At 48.6% G+C, this 17429-nt stretch overlaps 1 protein-coding gene across 8 annotated transcripts in view; it reads right to left on the bottom strand.

Moving 5' to 3' along the window:
• ARHGAP22 (Rho GTPase activating protein 22) overlaps positions 1-17429 on the bottom strand; it is a 206553-nt gene that overhangs the window by 73753 nt on the left and 115371 nt on the right. The window contains exon 1 of one of the 8 annotated variants that reach the window (XM_066243437.1): positions 6766-6798. The exons of 4 other annotated variants lie outside the window; for them this stretch is intronic. Coding sequence is in view for 1 of the 4 variants with exons in the window: in XM_066243432.1 (XP_066099529.1) it covers positions 6330-6381 (52 nt within the window). In the remaining 3 variants the exon portion in view is untranslated. Of the gene's footprint in view, positions 1-5461; positions 5655-6329; positions 6662-6765; positions 6799-17429 lie in introns of those variants that run through there. 3 more of the 8 variants (XM_066243432.1, XM_066243430.1, XM_066243436.1) reach the window with 3 other exon arrangements.

Here is a 17429-nt window from a genome sequence, read left to right on the forward strand (position 1 = left end):
TAACCAAGCTAGAAAGGGGTGGAGCTGGGACTATCACTGGGCCTTCTGACAACTCTTGAGGTCGACATACCTGTCCCTATTTATAGATGGAGACGCCAAGGATCAGAGAAGTGACAGGCAGTCAGTCTGTGGTCGCCTGGCCAGGAAATGGAACCAAATCCTCTGCCTGAGGCTGGTGCTTCTTGAAAAATTCACAGGACTGCCCTCTGCCCACGACACTTGAATGAAAAAGAAGTAACAAAAAGGGACACTTCTCAGAAACAGAGTAGGCCCCATGCAAACCCTGAGCTACAGAGGGGAGGCCTTAGCACCCTTGCCCATGAGAGCAGTCCCTGCAGTCTAAGGCTCTAAGAGTTCACTGTGGATGCCATTCATTTCTGAGCATCTGTGTTCCGGAAGCAATGCAAGCCCGTGGGCAAGTTGGACAGTCACTGCTGCTGCTAGGGAATGGGCCGAGGCAGGTCCAGTGGAAGACCCATCAAGAGGTCATGAGTGCAGCGAAACAGCATCCTGACAGCTGGACAGGCTGCTTGGCACGGGAGACAGACAAGCAGGGGGACTCAGACACATTGTGGAAATAGACATGGTGGGACTTGGGGACAGCAAACTGGAGCAGAAGGACAAAGTCAAGAGTCCGGTTTAGTCTGATTAGCTTCGGCACATCTGTAATCCAAAAGACACCCAATGGAGGAGTCAAGTGGGTCTGGTGCTCAGAGTGAGCCTGGACTAAGAAATGATCCATGGTTCTGAAGTTTGCTAGCAAGAGGGCAGAGTGGGTGGGGGCAGAAGTGAGCTGGGGAGCACCTGCTTGTGCAGGTCCCTGGGGTATCCACAGAGAAGGAGCAGTGGGCGGGGGGGGGGGGAATGGACCCTGCGCTGGCCCAGCCGCAGCAGCCCTCCACTGCTCCTACTGCCGGGGGCCTAGAGACACCGCCTTACTGCCTCTGCTGCGCTGGCTGCTCCTCCCTTAAGACTCAGCACAGGCGCCCGTCAGCCTGGACATTCTCTGAACCCACTGTCTTGCTTGTGTCAATGCACTTCTTCTTGGCCTGCAGCATCACTGACTGTTTCCTGGGTCTCCACTTGGCCAGGCAATGAGCACAGTGGGGGCAGATGCTGCACCCCCACCCCCAGCTCTTGATCCTCATACCAGGAAGGAGGCCTAACAGTGATCTTATAAGACTTCATGAAAAATGGAACTTTCTCCAGAAGGTGGGCTCAGAGGCTGTCTGGGAATTTACATAATAGAACCAGTTCCATCATCCCCACCCAGTGATAACTACACCTCTCTCCACCTCCCTCTGGGACAGGAAGGGGCACTGAGTGCAGGGCAGCTATGCTCCTGCCTGGCCCACTGGCCTCTGCACCCTGGCTGCCAGGTGCCCTGACAAAGCCTTTGTCCACCAGGGAAGGATCACGGAGTCCATGCCCAGTGCCTCACTGTATCACAACAGAGAGCTACACCAAGCGGGCTGGACTCTCCCAACTGGGCTACCGCTGGGGTCCTGAAGGTGACACGGACAGGTGAAGATGACATGGACAGGTGAAGGTGAGCATGATCGTTTTCCCTGTCTCTGCTACGCCCACTGCTCTCTTGCCAATGTTCACTGAGCATGGAGTCTCTGCTGAGCATGGTGCCAGATCACAGCAGTGACAAGATGACTATGAGCTAGGGTGACAGTCCCAGACCAACCAGGCCCTGGAGAAGGAAATGGATTGGGATCACGAAAGGGGGATGAGAGGGTGACAACACCAGCAGGGCTTTGTTCTAGAGGCACTGTGTGGCCAAGGCAGAATCTGAGAAGGGACATAACACGACAAGGGCTATGCATGAGGTGCTGGTCTGGGCAATGGAATAGAAAAAACAAGGATGAACTCAGAATACCAGGCAGAAAGCCAGCACAGTTGAGATGATGAGGGTCTGTACAGGTGCCACAGTAGCCTCGGAGGCAGGGATGGGGACACTGTCCTGGGCAAGAGCACAGGAGACATCAACCTTTGGTGGTGGGAAATGAAGCACAGGGCAGGGCTGAGAGCCAGGAAACCTGGAGGAGGGCAGACAGGAATGCAGAACTTCAGCCCTAAGTACTGAATTTGCAAGCTGGAGATAGGCATTGCAGATGATTCCAGGGACTGTGGCTCAGAGGCGATGAAAACCCCCAGGGACCTGGGGGATACTGATGGAAAGAGCTCAGAAGGTGAAACAAACAGAATTACCAGCTGAGTGCAGTGTACTAAAGGGGGCAGGGTGGTGGAGAGGGGCGGGCCAAGGAGAGGTAGAAGTCCTGGCGCTCTCAGGTGCTCAGAGAGCCAGGATTGGGCACCAGGTCCAGCACGGTGACAGGGATAAGTGCAGGAAGAGGACAGGGGGAAGGTAGGCCAGGCAGACTACTCCTGGGGACCTGTGGGCAGAGGAAAGGAGAGAGGGGCAGGGCTTGTGAGCACACAGGGAAAAGAGATTGACTTTTTGAAAAATGTTCTGATGAATGACTCAGGCAGGCTTGTGGGCGAATGAGAATCCAGTGGAAGAAAGGGTGAGGGTATTGGGGAAAGAGGGGACATGGCAGGGAGCAAGATCCCAGAAGACAGAGAAGGCTCCCCATGCTAAAACCAGTGGGAAGTGTTACGGGAGGGGGGGGATGTGAGGGTGAAGTGGCAGCAGGAGGCCAGCACTCCTCAAAGGTGCTAGTGGGGCCCGCCAGTCTGCCCTGGAGTCCTCTCTGGCCTCAAATAAAAGCTACCTCAGTGCAATACTCTTGTCCCACTTCCACCACGTCTCAGCCTTGGGCCACAGTGCAAAGTTGAAAAAAATGAAATTTGCCATCACAGAGACCCTCCCCACATACACACCAAGCCCTATGTGGCAGAAGCGTCTGAAACATCACCCAGAAACAATGAAACCAGACAATGTCCGCAGAGTTCAGAACAAGTACGCTTACCTCTGCTTGAAGGAGTAGCACTTCCCCACATGCACATCAGATCCTGTTCACTGACCTTGCAGCTTCTCCATCTGCAGCCAGGTGCCTTGTATCTGACGGTGTCATTAATATCACAACCTCTCACTCTGAAAAGCACCTGGGCATCTCCGCCCACGCTCTGCAGCTACTGGGGATAGCCTGTGTCTCCTGGGAGAGTACTCTAGATTTTATTTGACTTTTTTATTTTACTTTACTTTATTTTATTTTATTTATTTATTGAGAGAGGCAGGGAGAGAGAGACAGGAACGTCCAGCTGCTCCCATGTGTGCCCTGACCATGGAATTGAACCAGCAACCTCTGTGCACCAGGGCGACACTCCAACCAACTGAGATATCTGACCAGGCCTTAATTTTTTATTTTCAGAGAGACAGAGAGTGGAAGGGAGAGAGAAGGGAAGGGGGAAAGGAAGCATTCATTTGTCTTTCCACTCATTCGCTGCTTCCCATGTGTGCCCTGGCTGGGGATCGAACCTGCAACCTTGTTCCTGAACAACATTCTCACAGGCTTTGGCTTTTAAAAGCACTATGGGGACTCTGGAACATGATATATTTTTGCTGCTTTCTTCATGGTGTTTGTGATTTATTATTTGAGTTTTTCTACTTTAATGAGTACATTTTGACATAGGGACAACATGGTCAAATATCCTGTTTAAAAGTTCTGATTCAGAATTATCCAAGAATAAACAATAATAACAGCCGTTGTATTGGGAAATTTTAAACTCTATCAATGACTAATAGACTCTCTTTTGATCTTTTCTTAAATAAAATACATATAAATATCTCTGCTCTGGAAAGTCCTGAACACACAGCACACACATACACACAACCCTCCCTGCTTGGGAAGAGAAGCACGACATCTCTGCTCTGGAAAGTCCTGAACACACAGCGCACACATACACACAACCCTCCCTGCTTGGGAACAGAAGCACGACATCTCTGCTCTGGAAAGTCCTGAACACACAGCGCACACATACACACAACCCTCCCTGCTTGGGAACAGAAGCACGACATCTCTGCTCTGGAAAGTCCTGAACACACAGCACACACATACACACAACCCTCCCTGCTTGGGAACAGAAGCATGACATCTCTGCAATGGCAAGTGAATCAGTTAATGTCTAAAAGCAGAATTTCTCAAAATGCGTCACAAGATGTGGGTGTCATGAGCTGCTCCATGAAAAGTGGGCTCCCTGGGCAAAGGCCTGGAGAGCGTGCCTACACACCACCTGACTTAGAGACACACAATCATATCAAGGTGGTATAAGCTCTGAGAAGTCTTGCAGTGAAAAACCTCCCCAACTTTGATGACTCACAATTTCTGAGGTTATTTGACCAATAAATCCTCTCCCCGGTGTATGGCAGAACTCATTTTGAACGTTGGTCCAAACTGTCCACTACCTAGCCAGACTGGCCACAAGTTCAAATTTGTTAAAAGAGGCAACTCCTAAACATTTAGAGATTTTATGTTAAAAAACCAAATGGTTGCTTTCCTTGAATCATAGATGATCCTTCCCACTTCACAATGGCTGGCTGCCTGCTTTGGACAAGGCAAGTGCACTCTAACACCACAGTGCTCCTGGCCCAGCTTGTCCCAGGTCCCAGGCTGTGACAGCCTTGCCAATTTACAAGGGCTGGGGTACCATGTGAGCCCTTCAGACCGGGTCCCTGCTCCTGGAGGTGGGTGGGAGGGTGGGGACAAGCTGAGAAACACTCCTATACCAGACTTGTTCTTCACCTGGATCAGTACAGTCTGGGGCACAGCCCCAAAGTAGCAGGAGTTGTCCCTGGCTCCCTTATGGGACTGCAAGTAGAGTAGGTAAGAGACTAAAGCCTTGTAATCCACCCATGCTTCTGGGACTCAGGCTCTGCTCTCTGCCTTGTTTCCTGAGGAAGGGTCAGGAAAGACAAAACCTGCTCCAGCCCAGACAGCCCACCCACCCAGTAAAATCTTTCTTGTTTTGCTCTAGGCCTTGATCTACGCTCAACCAGCTTGCAGCCAGACCCTGGTGTCTGAGTCCTGTTGAAACAGCCAAGACAGGCCTGCCCTCAGTCGCCTCTAAACATGTAAAACCCACGTGCAAAAATTTTCTTCTTCTTTAAATCAAATGTTAGAACAACTGTCGCTTGTGAACACCACCATGAGACTATTCCCATTTACTATTTGGTTTTGGCTACACAATGAATGGCTCAACTACAATACAAACAGGATCTTTCTCATTTCAGGATTCACTTCTCTTTCTTTGCTCCAAATGTCCTTTCTGCTTAAATGTAAGATCCCATTTAGCTTTTCCTATTTATTTATGATACATGCTATAAGCTACTGCGAACCCCTTGTGAAAGGGCCTGCACAGGTATGTCATTATTACTGGACAAGAGTCCCTCGGGCTGCTTGACACATTCACATACCTTTCCTATATCTGGATTCAAGATACAATATTCAAGCAACAGGGAGCTGGCGCCCATGCTGGTAAAGCCTGCACTTACCTTACAGTTTACAGGCAAGGCTTTCCAGCTCACCTAGCCATAGCAGTCACTTGGAGAAGTCCTTAAACACACAGCTACCAGGCCCATCCCCACAGCCTATCCAGCCTCTTCAGGTGCGATATGGCCCAGAGATCTGAGTGTTTAGGAAGGGGCGGGGAGCGGATGAATTTTAGGGTCAGACGAATGTGGAAAGAGCCGCTGCATAGGGACGCCCATCTACGTTTCAGAAAATCATCGCGATCGTCTCAGTCAGTCACAGGTTAAGTCGGAAGAACGACTGGGCAAGGAGGCCAGACCTCAAGCGGCTGCCTACGTTCTTGGCGTTTTTTCTGCTTGGAGCCAGCCCTCTCCCCGCTGCTGCGCAGCGCTCTGCAGGCAGCTCCCCTCGCAGGTTCTGCTGAGACTTTTGGAAAAATCAGAGTCAGGGTCCCCGGGTCCTAGTTGGTGACAGAGGCGGCAAAGAGAATGAATGGGCCCGCTCCCGGGCGATTAAGCCGAAGAGGCGGTGCCAGGAGCGGCCGGGCTCCCTCCGCAAAGAACCTCCGCCCCGGCGGTGAACTTGGCAGACTCGCAGCGGCGCGCGGTCCGCTGCCCTCATGTCCTGGGCCGGACTCCACGCCCCAGACGGCAGCGCGAAGCGAAAGGAGCAACTGGACGCGCACTGCCAAGTCCGGAGACTCGGGGACATGTAGCCAACCTGAGCCCTGTGTGAGGCTGAGGCAGGTGTCAGGCGGTCCTGGGACAATGGCAGGCAAGTCCCCGACGAGGGGCCGGCAGCCCCCAGCCGCAGTGGGAGGGAGCGGCGGCGCGCCCCGCACCGGAGCGCAGGGTCCCGAGCCCGCGGTGCACGTGCGCGCCCAAGAGTTACCTTTGGGCGCTCGCAGGTGTCCTCTGCAGTCCTTGCAGCAGCACAGCCCCATGGCAGCTACGCCGCCAGCTGCCGGCGCCCCCGAGGGCAGTGCCCAGCCGGGAGTGGCGCGAGCGCGGAACCGCCAATCCGGGCTCCCTCGCCCTCACGCTCCGTCCAGGCCCCAAGCCACCGGCATCCCGGCTTGCGGGCAGACCCTGCTAATCTACAGGAGAACGCGCAGATGACTCCGCGCAGACCGCGCCGGCCAGCTTTTATCTCTGCGCGCGGGAGCGGTCGGCCCAGCTCCTGCCCTTACCGTCACCCTCGCGACCCGTTACTCTGCTGGGGGCGCCAAGCCGCGCGCTCCCCGGGGAAGGCCAGAGGGCGCCTACGAGCAGGCGCGGTCTCCGCTCCCTCCGCCCCGGGGAGCCAGCGAAGGGGGGGCAACACTGACCTGACCAATGCGCGCAGATAAAAGAAGTATCCCACTCTGCTTGGTCGGCGCTATCCCGCCCCCATCCTCTGACCTCCGGAGTGACCTGCTGGGCGGATACCAACGCTCTCCTCCCCCCTCCCCGCCCCTCCGCTCACCTGCACTCGACAACTATGCTAGTGGAAAAAGGGGGTTTGCCCAGGCAACCCCCACCCTGGCTGTGTGACTTGGAGTAAGCCACTTCCCTTCTAAGACTGTTTCTTCACTTGAAAAGGGAGGGAAACGGCACTGTTTTAGATGTCATGTAGCACAAATTCAAAGTTTGATGGTATCAAGTTATTTAAATACTTGGTGCTTAGTTTCCCCATCTATAAAAACCGAAAAAATCGTAGAACTGCTTCATTGGAGCCAAGCTGACCCTTGAATTGCATGGGGTCCACTTATAGCTGGATTTTTTTCAATAAATACGTTCAGTTTTGTAAATATAGTTTCTCTTCCCTATGATTTTCTTAGGAACATTTTTTCTAGCTTACTTTAACGTAAGAATACAATATAAATATAAAATGTGTGTTAATCCACAGTTTAGGTTGTCAGGAAGGCTTCCTGTCAACAGTAGACTAATAGTAGTTAAGTTTTAGGGGAATCAAAAGTTATAGGTAGATTTTCAACTAGAAAAGGTATTGGCGCCCCTAATCCCCACATTGTTCGACTTTTGTTTTTTATTTTTATTTTTACAGGGACAGAGAGAGAGTCAGAGAGAGGGATAGACAGGGACAGACAGACAGGAATGGCGAGAGATGAGAAGCATCAATCATCACTTTTTCATTGCGACACCTTAGTTGTTCCTTGATTATTTTCTCATATGTGCCTTGACCGCAGGGCTACAGCAGACCGAGTAACCCCTTGCTTGAGCCAGCGACCTTGGGTCCAAGCTGGTGAGCTTTGCTCAAACCAGATGAGCCCGTGCTCAAGCTGGTGACCTCGGGGTCTCGAACCTGGTCCTCTGCATCCCAGTCCGACGCTCTGTCCACTGCGCCACTGCCTGGTCAGGGTGAGTTTTATATATGTAAGTTAGAACACAACTGGCACGTTGCTGAGTGCTTTGTAATTGACCTGTCATGTTTAAGTGTTGGTGAGAATTTAGGCAAAGAGGTGCTTTTGTTGTGAAGGTGTGTTTTTGGTACAATCACTTTGGAAGGTAATATGTGAACTGTTTATTGAAACTAAAAATACACATACCCTGGGACCAAGCAATTCCATTTATCAGTATGTACCCCACAGAAATGCCTGCCCACATGCCTGGGAAAACCTTTACAAGGCTATTCATCAGTAAAGCGATTATCAAATGTACTGGCATTTTCAGAAAATTAAATACTGTCTTAAAGGAGGGAGCTGGAGCTGAATATTTGAGATCTATGGATTCATCTCACGTACGTAAAACGCACACCCACAAAATATCCCTATGGTGTTCACTCAATGCTGGGCACTACTCTAGGCACCAGGGCCTGCAATAATACTTGGGGCAAAAACAGGAGTAGTTCCCTCCATGGAGAGAGCGAATGACAAGAATGGATTAAAGTGGGTGGCAAGATACCTGACCAGGAGGTGGTGCAAGTATCTATCAGGGATGCTGAGGACCCAGATTTGAAGCCTGGAGGTCACTAGCTTGAGTGTGGTATCACAGACATGACAACATGATCTCTGGCTTGAGCCCAATGTCACTTGCTTGAGCCCAAGGTTGCTGCCTTAAGAAGGGGTCACTGGCTCAGCTGGAGCCCCTCCATCAAAGTACATATGAGAAGCAATCAATGAACAACTAAAGTACCTCAACTATGAATTGATACTTCTCATATCTATGTCTCTCACTCTGTCTTAAAAAAAAAAAAAAAAAAGAGTGGGTGTCAAGAGACTTTAGTGTTTTTAGAGTGATCTAATTTCTCAAAAGGAAGTTATATTTATATATTATTGTGTAATTAAACAATCAAGTGAGAGAAATTCTATCAAGTGTCAGGCACAGAGTAGGGGTCTTGATACCAGGTTCTTTCTCACTCAGTTCCTAGGACCTCTCCTTGAGCCTGAAACAGGACTGTGGTAAACCTCTGAGGGCTTGGCTTTTCGGCTTGACTAGATTTACTACCTTTCATCCCACCCTCACCCCATCTTGGAAAAACCTCTGGTGTCCACAGGGAAAGCAGTGACGAGGCCAGGCCTGAGGCAAAGGCAGCCTGAAGCTCAGAGCAGAAGAGTTAAGTTGCTTGTGGGATGGAAGGAAGGAAAGAATGAGAGCAGGGAAGAGGTTTTCTCAGGAGTTCAGTCTTATTCAAGAGGGAGATTAACAGAGGAGCAATTTCTGCTTCCCTCTCCCTTAACTGTCTGGAAAGACCAGGATGAGGCTTATTTGAAGGGAAAGGAAGGCTGTCCTGCAGTGGATCCAGAAAGATCTCACTTCATGACAGTTATGCAGGGGTTACAAAGAGGGAGGAACTGAGAAAAAACAGGGAGACCTGACATTTGGTTGCTGCCAAGTCATTTTAAACAGTTTTAGCACCAGGCAAGATGACTTAGTCACAGCGGGCTTAATGAGGCCCAAGAATTCCAAGCTAGAACTTGCATTCAAGGAGAGCATGTGTGGGGAGCAAGCCCCCAGGAGATTGTCCAACAGCCAAGTCCTACATTTGGAAAGGAAGATTTAAAAGAAAACATCACACTGCGGCCACTGTGGACTGTTGTTTATCTTCCTAAAAGGAAGTAGCAAAACGAGATCATTTCAAATGAGCCTATTATGGAGGGTCAGCACCTTCACTGAACTGTTCAAATATATTTGTGGATACTCAAGTTTTCAAAGTGGCTTTAAATGTCAACTTCCCAGGGCCGTTTAGGTGTTAGAAAGCAAGGCAAGAGCTCCTATTATTATCACTTTTGGTCTTACATAGTTTACTTCCTGATTACACATGGTCTTTTCATACTTTTCTATTTGTGTGTCTTCTTATAGTTTTCTAGCTGTGTGTCTATTCCTGAAGAGAGAAGGAAAGTGACATTCACTACATGCTTCCCACCAAACAATTTACAAATGCTGTTTATCTCAGTTAACCACAGGACAATCCCATGAGGCAGATGCTATTAGGTTCAATTTATAGAGGAAGAAACTAAAGTTCAGGGAAGTGAAGAGACTTGCCCCAAATGAATGAAGTTGTAAGTGGCACAGCCAAGATGGATGGATGGATGGATGGATGGATGGATGGATGGATGAATGGATGGCATTTCCCCAGTTAGGCATACTTCTGGGCTACAGTTCCTACTGAGCATAGAATTTTTTTACTTTTTTTTTTACAGAATCAGAGAGTGAGTCAGAGAGAGGGATAGACAGGGACAGACAGACAGGAATGGAGAGAGATGAGAAGCATCAATCATTAGTTTTTCATTGCGCGTTGCAACACCTTAGTTGTTCATTGATTGCTTTCTCATATGTGCCTTGACTGCGGGCCTTCAGCAGACCAAGTAACCCCTTGCTGGAGCCAGCAACCTTGGATTCAAGCTGGTGGGCTTTTGCTCAAACCAGCTGAGCCCGCGCTTAAGCTGGCGACCATAGGGTCTCGAACCTGGGTCCTCTGCATCCCAGTCCGACGCTCTATCCACTGCACCACCGCCTGGTCAGGCCTGAGCATAGAATTTGCCTGCAAAATCAAACTCCCTGAATATAGGTCTGCCCCGGAATTGATCGTGACTCCAGACCATCTTGAATTGAGCCAAAATGTCAGAATCTGACAGTTCTGCAAGGCTCTAGCTGAGCTCAAGCCACCCACCCAGATGAGTGACCAGGGAGGTGGGTGCCTCTGAGACATCTTTCCGAGCTAGAAGGCTGACATCCTGCAGGCCATAGGGAAGCAGGGCCACAAACATGGGGGTGCGTCTCCAGTGAGTGGAATGAGCCCCAGGGAGAGGGCTGAATGCCAGCTTTGGAGGACAGAGCAAGGCTGCCCCCAGTCACCCAGCGCTCCACCTCCTGCTGCTTTATTCCACTTCTCTGGGAGACCCCATGCTAAGTCGTGATGATATGAGGCTGTCTCTAGGGAAGCCACAGGTGCTGTTGGGATCCAGCCCTTCCAGATATGCCCCAGGCAGTTCATGGACTTGCTTAGGGGACTCCTTGATACCCCTCTGTGAGAGTATGGCTGCTCCTCCTCAGACGTACCTGCGGTAACTTTATGATATCATCTTGATACCCCTCTGTGAGAGTATGGCTGCTACTCCTCAGACGTACCTGAGGTAACTTTATGATATCATCTTGATACCCCTCTGTGAGAGTATGGCTGCTCCTCCTCAGACGTACCTGCGGTAACTTTATGATATCATCTTGATACCCCTCTGTGAGAGTATGGCTGCTACTCCTCAGACGTACCTGAGGTAACTTTATGATATCATCTCAAGGTATAAACTCAGCCCTGGAAAGCTCAGGGGAAGAATAGATGTGGGGACATGACATCTTAGCCACAGGCGTAGCTTTGGAGGATGCGATGACTGTGATTTATTCTTTCATTTATTTGTCCACCCATGTACTACACTATGACGGGACACAACTGGACACCCAAGAAAGCACAGGGCCCAAGCTCTGGACAGGTCTGAAGGGTACCCTGGGAGCTCCAGAGAAGGCCCCATGAGGTTCATTGCTCTGTTAGCTTTTCAGACTAACATCTGCTTCCTGTCAGCCCTGGTACCTGGGAGCAGGAGCTTCTTTGAGATGGAAGTGATAAAGTGTGTAGACCCCTTAGTACAAACCTACCTTATATTGGCACAGCACCTCACACACATTCTTTTATTTAATGTTCACAACAATCTAGTGATGGTGATGTTATCACACTCATTTTAGTTAAGAATATGGATACCCACTCAGGTAATGTGAGCTCTCAAAGAGACACAGCTGGTGGGGAAAAGAGTCTTTCCTTGAATCTGGGCAGTCTGACCCACCATAGGTCACTCTCCCAGTGACCAGCCCAACTTTCTCCTGCCTGCTGGAAGTGAAGGTCTCCATCTGAGCCTGCCTCCCCCTCCCACATCCCTTCCTCCCATCATAGTTCTGATCTAGATTGGGAGTTGGACCAAAATCCAGAGTGCACGTACCGCATGAACAATACCACAGACACCTGGAAATGGAAGACTACATTTTAATACAAGCTCTCATTTTTTTTCAGGAAATCTGAAGTCCACCAGGGCTAGATTCACTGAAAGGTGAATTAATGACAAGTTGGGGCTATGTCTACTCAACTTCAGTTTTCACTCTGAAACAATGCTTTGTGCACTTTTACCACATTGAAAGCCAAATGAAACTAAAAAACTTCTGCACAGCAAAAGAAACCAACAAAACAGAAAGGCTGCCAGCCTGACCAGGTGGTGACACAGTGGATGGAACGTCAGACTGGGATGCAAAGACCCAGGTTTGAAACCCTGAGGTCGCCAGTTTGAGCGCGGGCTCAACTGGTTTGAGCGGGGCTTACCTGCTTGTGCCCGGGGTCTCTAGCTTGAGCAAAGGGTCACTCGGTCTGCTGTAGCCCCACGGTCAAGGCACATATGAGAAAGTAATCAATGAACAACTGAGGTGCCACAACGAGGAGTTGATGCTTCTCATCTCTCTCCCTCCCTTCCTGCCTGTCTGTCCCTATCTGTTCCTCTCTCTGTCTCCGTCAAAAAAAAAAAAAAGCTGCCAACCAAATGGGAGAAGATATTGGCAAACAACAGCTCTGACAAGGTGTTAGTATTCAAAATATATAAAGACCTCATAAAACTCAATACCAAACAAACAATCCAATTAAAAATGAAGAGAGGACTTGAACAGACACTTCTCCTAAGAGGACATACAAATGATCAACAGACACATGAAAAGATACTCATCTTCACTAGCTATTAGAGAAATGCAAATCAAAACTACAATGAGATACCACCTCATACCTGTTAGATTGACTGTTATCAACAAGACAGGTAATAAATGTTGGAGAGGCTGTGAAAAAAAAGGAATCCACATTTACTGTGGTGGAAATGTAAACTGGTATAACCACTATGGAAAATATTGTGGTAGTTCCTCAAAAAATTAAGAGTAGAATTACCATGGCTCAGCAATCCCTCTACTAGGTATCTACCAAAAACAAACACAAAACAAAAACAACTCAAAAGCATTTATTCACACCTATTTTTATTTATATGCACCCCTATGTTCATCACAGCATTACTCATGGTGGCCAAGGCATGAAGACAACCAAAACATCCTTTGATAAAGAATTGAATAAAGATGATGTGGTACACATTTACAATGGAATACTACTCAGCCATAAGAAAAGATGACATATTGCCATCTACAACAACATGAATGGACCTTGCTAAGTGAAATAAGTCAGGAAAAGCTAAGAACTATATGATTTCACTCATAAGTGGGATATAAAACTGAAACTCATAGACACAGATAACAATATGGTGGTTACCAGAGGTAAGAAGGTGGGAGAATAAGGAGGTAAAAGGAGCCAAATATATGGTGAAAGAAGATGGTTTGACTTTGGGTGGTGGGCACATAATGCAATATACAGATCGTGTATCATAGAATTGTACACTTGAAACCTATATAGTCCTATTAACAAATGTTACCCCAATAAATATAATAAAAATATATAAAAACTTAAAGAATAATAACCAACTGCTTTGGATTTAGATATTGGTTAAACAGGTTAATTAGCATCTATATTATACCACATCAAGAGAATTGTAATTGTTATTCACTTTACACCAGGGGTCTCAAACTCAACTCAGCATGTGGGCCGCAGAGCAAGATCACAGCCATTAGGCAGGCCGCACTAGGTCTACAAAAGGCAACTGTTACGCAACACTTTTCTCACTGCAGTTGAAAACAAAAAAAAATCAGTACAACAAGCACAATCGTACATGCAGTTTACTCAGTGTCACAAAACGACCAGAAACTGTAGTTCGCATCATAACTGCTGTTAACTAAGCTAATATCTAGCTAAGATGCTAGAGAAATGAAAAATACAAGTAGGCCCCTAGGCTTACTTAATTTTATCCAAAATATTTTGAACTTTGTGGATTAGTCTGCGGGCCGCACGGGCCACACGGGGCCCGCGGGCCGCGAGTTTGAGACCCCTGCTTTACACACTCATTCTTTGATTTTTTTTTTTTATTATTTTAATGAAGTATATGACTCTGGGGAATGTAGAGACTGAAACAAGCCCACACTGCTTGTGCTAGAAAAGGCTATGGATTTCATAATGATTTTTTTCTTTCTCTTAATAAGACTTAAGTATCATTTCCCTTTTTCCATTGGCTACTAGGAAGTTCAAGAGAAATTTAGTTTGGCTTTGCCAACTGTGAAGGCCCTAAAGTCGGCCTTCATATTTGTGCTTTGTTTCCTGATTTTGTTTTTCTACTCTTATTTGCTTTTCTAAGATCCTTAATTTTAAAATTACTATCATGTTGTCTTTATTTTATTCTAAATGTTCTCATTTGAAGCCATTTCAAACACTTTGTGGAATAACAGGAATATAAATAAATGAGCAAATGCAATACATTCAATTTTAAATCATGAGTTGGGAAACTCTTTCTAAGGGGCAGATAGTAAACACATTTCATTCAGCTTTGTGTGCCATGCAGTCAACCACTAACTCAGCCCTTGTACTGTGAAATTAGCCCCAGACAGTACATAAATCAATGGGTCTGGCTGTGTTTCAATAAAACTTTATTTACCAAAGCAGGTAGAAAGTTAGATTTGGCCTGCGGGCTTTACATAGTTTGTAGCCCTCTATTTTAGGATTGTAGAGCATTTGGAAATATACTTGGCTTAGGAAAAAAATTGAATTTCTATCTCTAAGATGCCTAGTTTCCACTTCTGGGTGACAGGCTGGGAAAAAGCAGCTACACAGATGGTCTGGACAGTTGGCTCTAGAGAGGGGTGTGCACACCTGGAGGGGACAGTCCAGGAGGTTCTGAGGTCTGCCAGTGAGAGCCAGGCTCCAAACATAGTCCTGTCTGCTCCTCAGGGAGGAGGTGCTGAGGGCAGTGCTCGGGAGGGTCAGGGCCAGCGGGTTCCCCAGCTCAGGCCAATGCGCCTCCAGCCGCTGTGCACGTTATTCATGGAAGGAATGTGTCTGCCGCTCCAAATTCCCACAGAGAAAGACAAGGGGAATCGTTGGGGAGAAATTCCTGGGCCACATTTTTCTTGCTGTTCCTGTGGCCTGAAGCCATTGAACTTGGCTGGACTGCCCAGAGAGGGTTTTACAAAGCCCATTGTTCTTTTCCAAAGTCTCCCCTCACCCCTGTCCCTACTTGCTCTCTCCTCTGCCTTTCTTTCCTCCCTCACCCCCAGGAAAAACACAGCCTGGGAAAGAGCAAGAGGCCACAGCCACAGCCCTGAGGACTTTTGCTCCCTGCCCTACAGGTGCTAGGTTGGTGGCAGCAGCAGCTCCTGGAGAGGGGAGGTGGGGTACTTCCCAGCATGCACTATAGGGGCATGGGGCACTCTCGGCTGCTTGACCAGGAGTCACCAAGTGGTAAATTTGCTTCAGTCATAAGAGTGACACATATTGAACACCTACTGTGTGCCAAGCACTATTCTGAGTATTTTCCATGTCTTAACTCATTAATCCCCACAAGAGCCCTGTTACAATCCTGATTGGGAAATGAGGCACAGAGCTACTAAGTATTCACCTGGGGGTCTCACAACAGGGAAGTGGAAGACACAGGATTTGAGCTGAAGTGTCTGGCTGCAGTGTGACTCTTACCTCTCACTATCAGTCTGTGTTGTTGCTTTTTTATTTTAATTTTTTAATTTATTCAGTTTTAGAGAGAAGAGTCAAAGAGGAGGGAGAGAGAGAAGGGGGGAGGAGCAGGAAGCATCAACTCCCATATGTGCCTTGACTGGGCAAACCCAGGCGACCTCAGCATTCCAGGTCGACACTTTTTCCACTGTGCCACCACAGGTCAGTCTATGTGATCCACAGCTCAGCCATCCACTCGTAAATACTGTCCTAACAGCATGTCTCAGCAAGTGTAGCAAAAACTCAGGGGCAAAGCGTTTGCCTATCTTTGAAGGCTCCAGCATCTCTGCAGTGCGGCAAGAGAGAAGTCCCTCTATCACAAGCGAGGCCCACCGGTATCTGGTTCACTTAGCTGGGGGGTGGAGTCAGCACAGTGAACTGGGGGTGAACCAGTTCTTGCTGTTGTCACCATTGTGGCTGCAGCTGCTGACAGCACAAGGGACTTGAGTTACCCAGTGAATCTGAGTGTTTGCCATGTGCTAGCCCCAGGTTTCACAACCCTAAGACTGAGGGTTCATGACCCCATGATCCAGGTAAGGTAACAGCCTCCTTAATCAGGTAATTAATGCTTGCTGCTGTAACAAGCCACAAACACTCAGGGTCTGAACCCTATAGAGGTTCTTTCTTGATCATGTCATCATCTCCTATAGGCCAGCCTGAAAGAGTAAGTGGGGAAGGCCTCTGCTCCATACAGTCATTCAGGAACTCCAGCTCCTCCCGAGACCACAGCCTTTTCCTCTGAGTCCTCTCTGTCTGCTATGTCGATGGGGGAGGCGGGCCCAGGGTGGCCTCAGGGAGTTTCCGGGGCTAAGACTGGGCCTGGGTCAGCACTCCTGCCCACATCCCTGCTGTCCAGTGTGGTCACAGGACCTGTCTCCTGGGGGAAGGGTCTCCGGGGGAAGGCTGAGAAATGGAGTCTATCTGTATAGCCATAGGAGAAACTGCTGGGTTTGGCTGCCACCCTGGGGTTTAGGGGTATGAGGCGATGTGAGGGACAGCCATTTCATGCCCAAGCTTGAGTTTTGCCACCACACTGCCTGGACTGACACCAATGCCAAAGCTATCCAAATTGAGCTCTAATTTTCTCCATCTTAAAAAGTCCCCAGTGCTTCAATTGGGTGGGGTGAGGGGGTGAGTTGCCTGAAGCTCTGTGAGCATAAACTGGGACACTAAGAAGAGGTAAGAACTGAGCTTGACACACAGTAAACTCCCAGCAGCCTTCCTTTCTTAGTGAAGCAGTGGCCAGAGCTGCTGGGCAGGTGGAAGGCAGGACTGGAGGAATTGCCCCAAGGGGAGAGGTGTCCTCACAGAGTCCACAGGAAGGTGGGGAGCATGTGTGCTAGCTGCTGTCACCTAGTGGTAAAAGAGGAAAGTGCAGGACAACGTGGCTCCCCACTTCTACCCTGCTCACAAAAACTCGGGGATCAGGGCACGTGCAGATACCCCAGTACTTTCAGCCTTTTGTACAGTGCATTTTCACCAAGGAAATAAAAGTTGTTTTTGCATCTCATTTGCATAACTGAACAACTTTCTTTGACTTCTGGTTTGCTTTTCTGATGTTCTTGTTTAATTTTAAAGAAATCAAATGCTTTTTTTATTGCTTCATATTCATTTTGAAATACCCCCTAATATTTGTGAGCAGCATAGTTTCTAGGAGCAGGTGTCTAGGCCACCACTCTCCTGTCCTCATTCCCAGCAGCCCGCTGAACAGAAGCTGGCCTTGGTTATGACTAAAGCTCAGATGCTGGGATGAGTGAAGTCCCAGGATTTTGCTACTGTGGAAGCAGCAACTCCTCCAGGGCGTTCTTCCCAGGCCCCAGCATTCTGCTCAGTACAGAGGTCACCCTGCCAGGTAAGGCAGGGCCTACTAGGGTA

Source organism: Saccopteryx bilineata, chromosome 9 (assembly GCF_036850765.1).
Source record: "Saccopteryx bilineata isolate mSacBil1 chromosome 9, mSacBil1_pri_phased_curated, whole genome shotgun sequence".
Lineage (NCBI taxonomy): Eukaryota > Metazoa > Chordata > Mammalia > Chiroptera > Emballonuridae > Saccopteryx > Saccopteryx bilineata.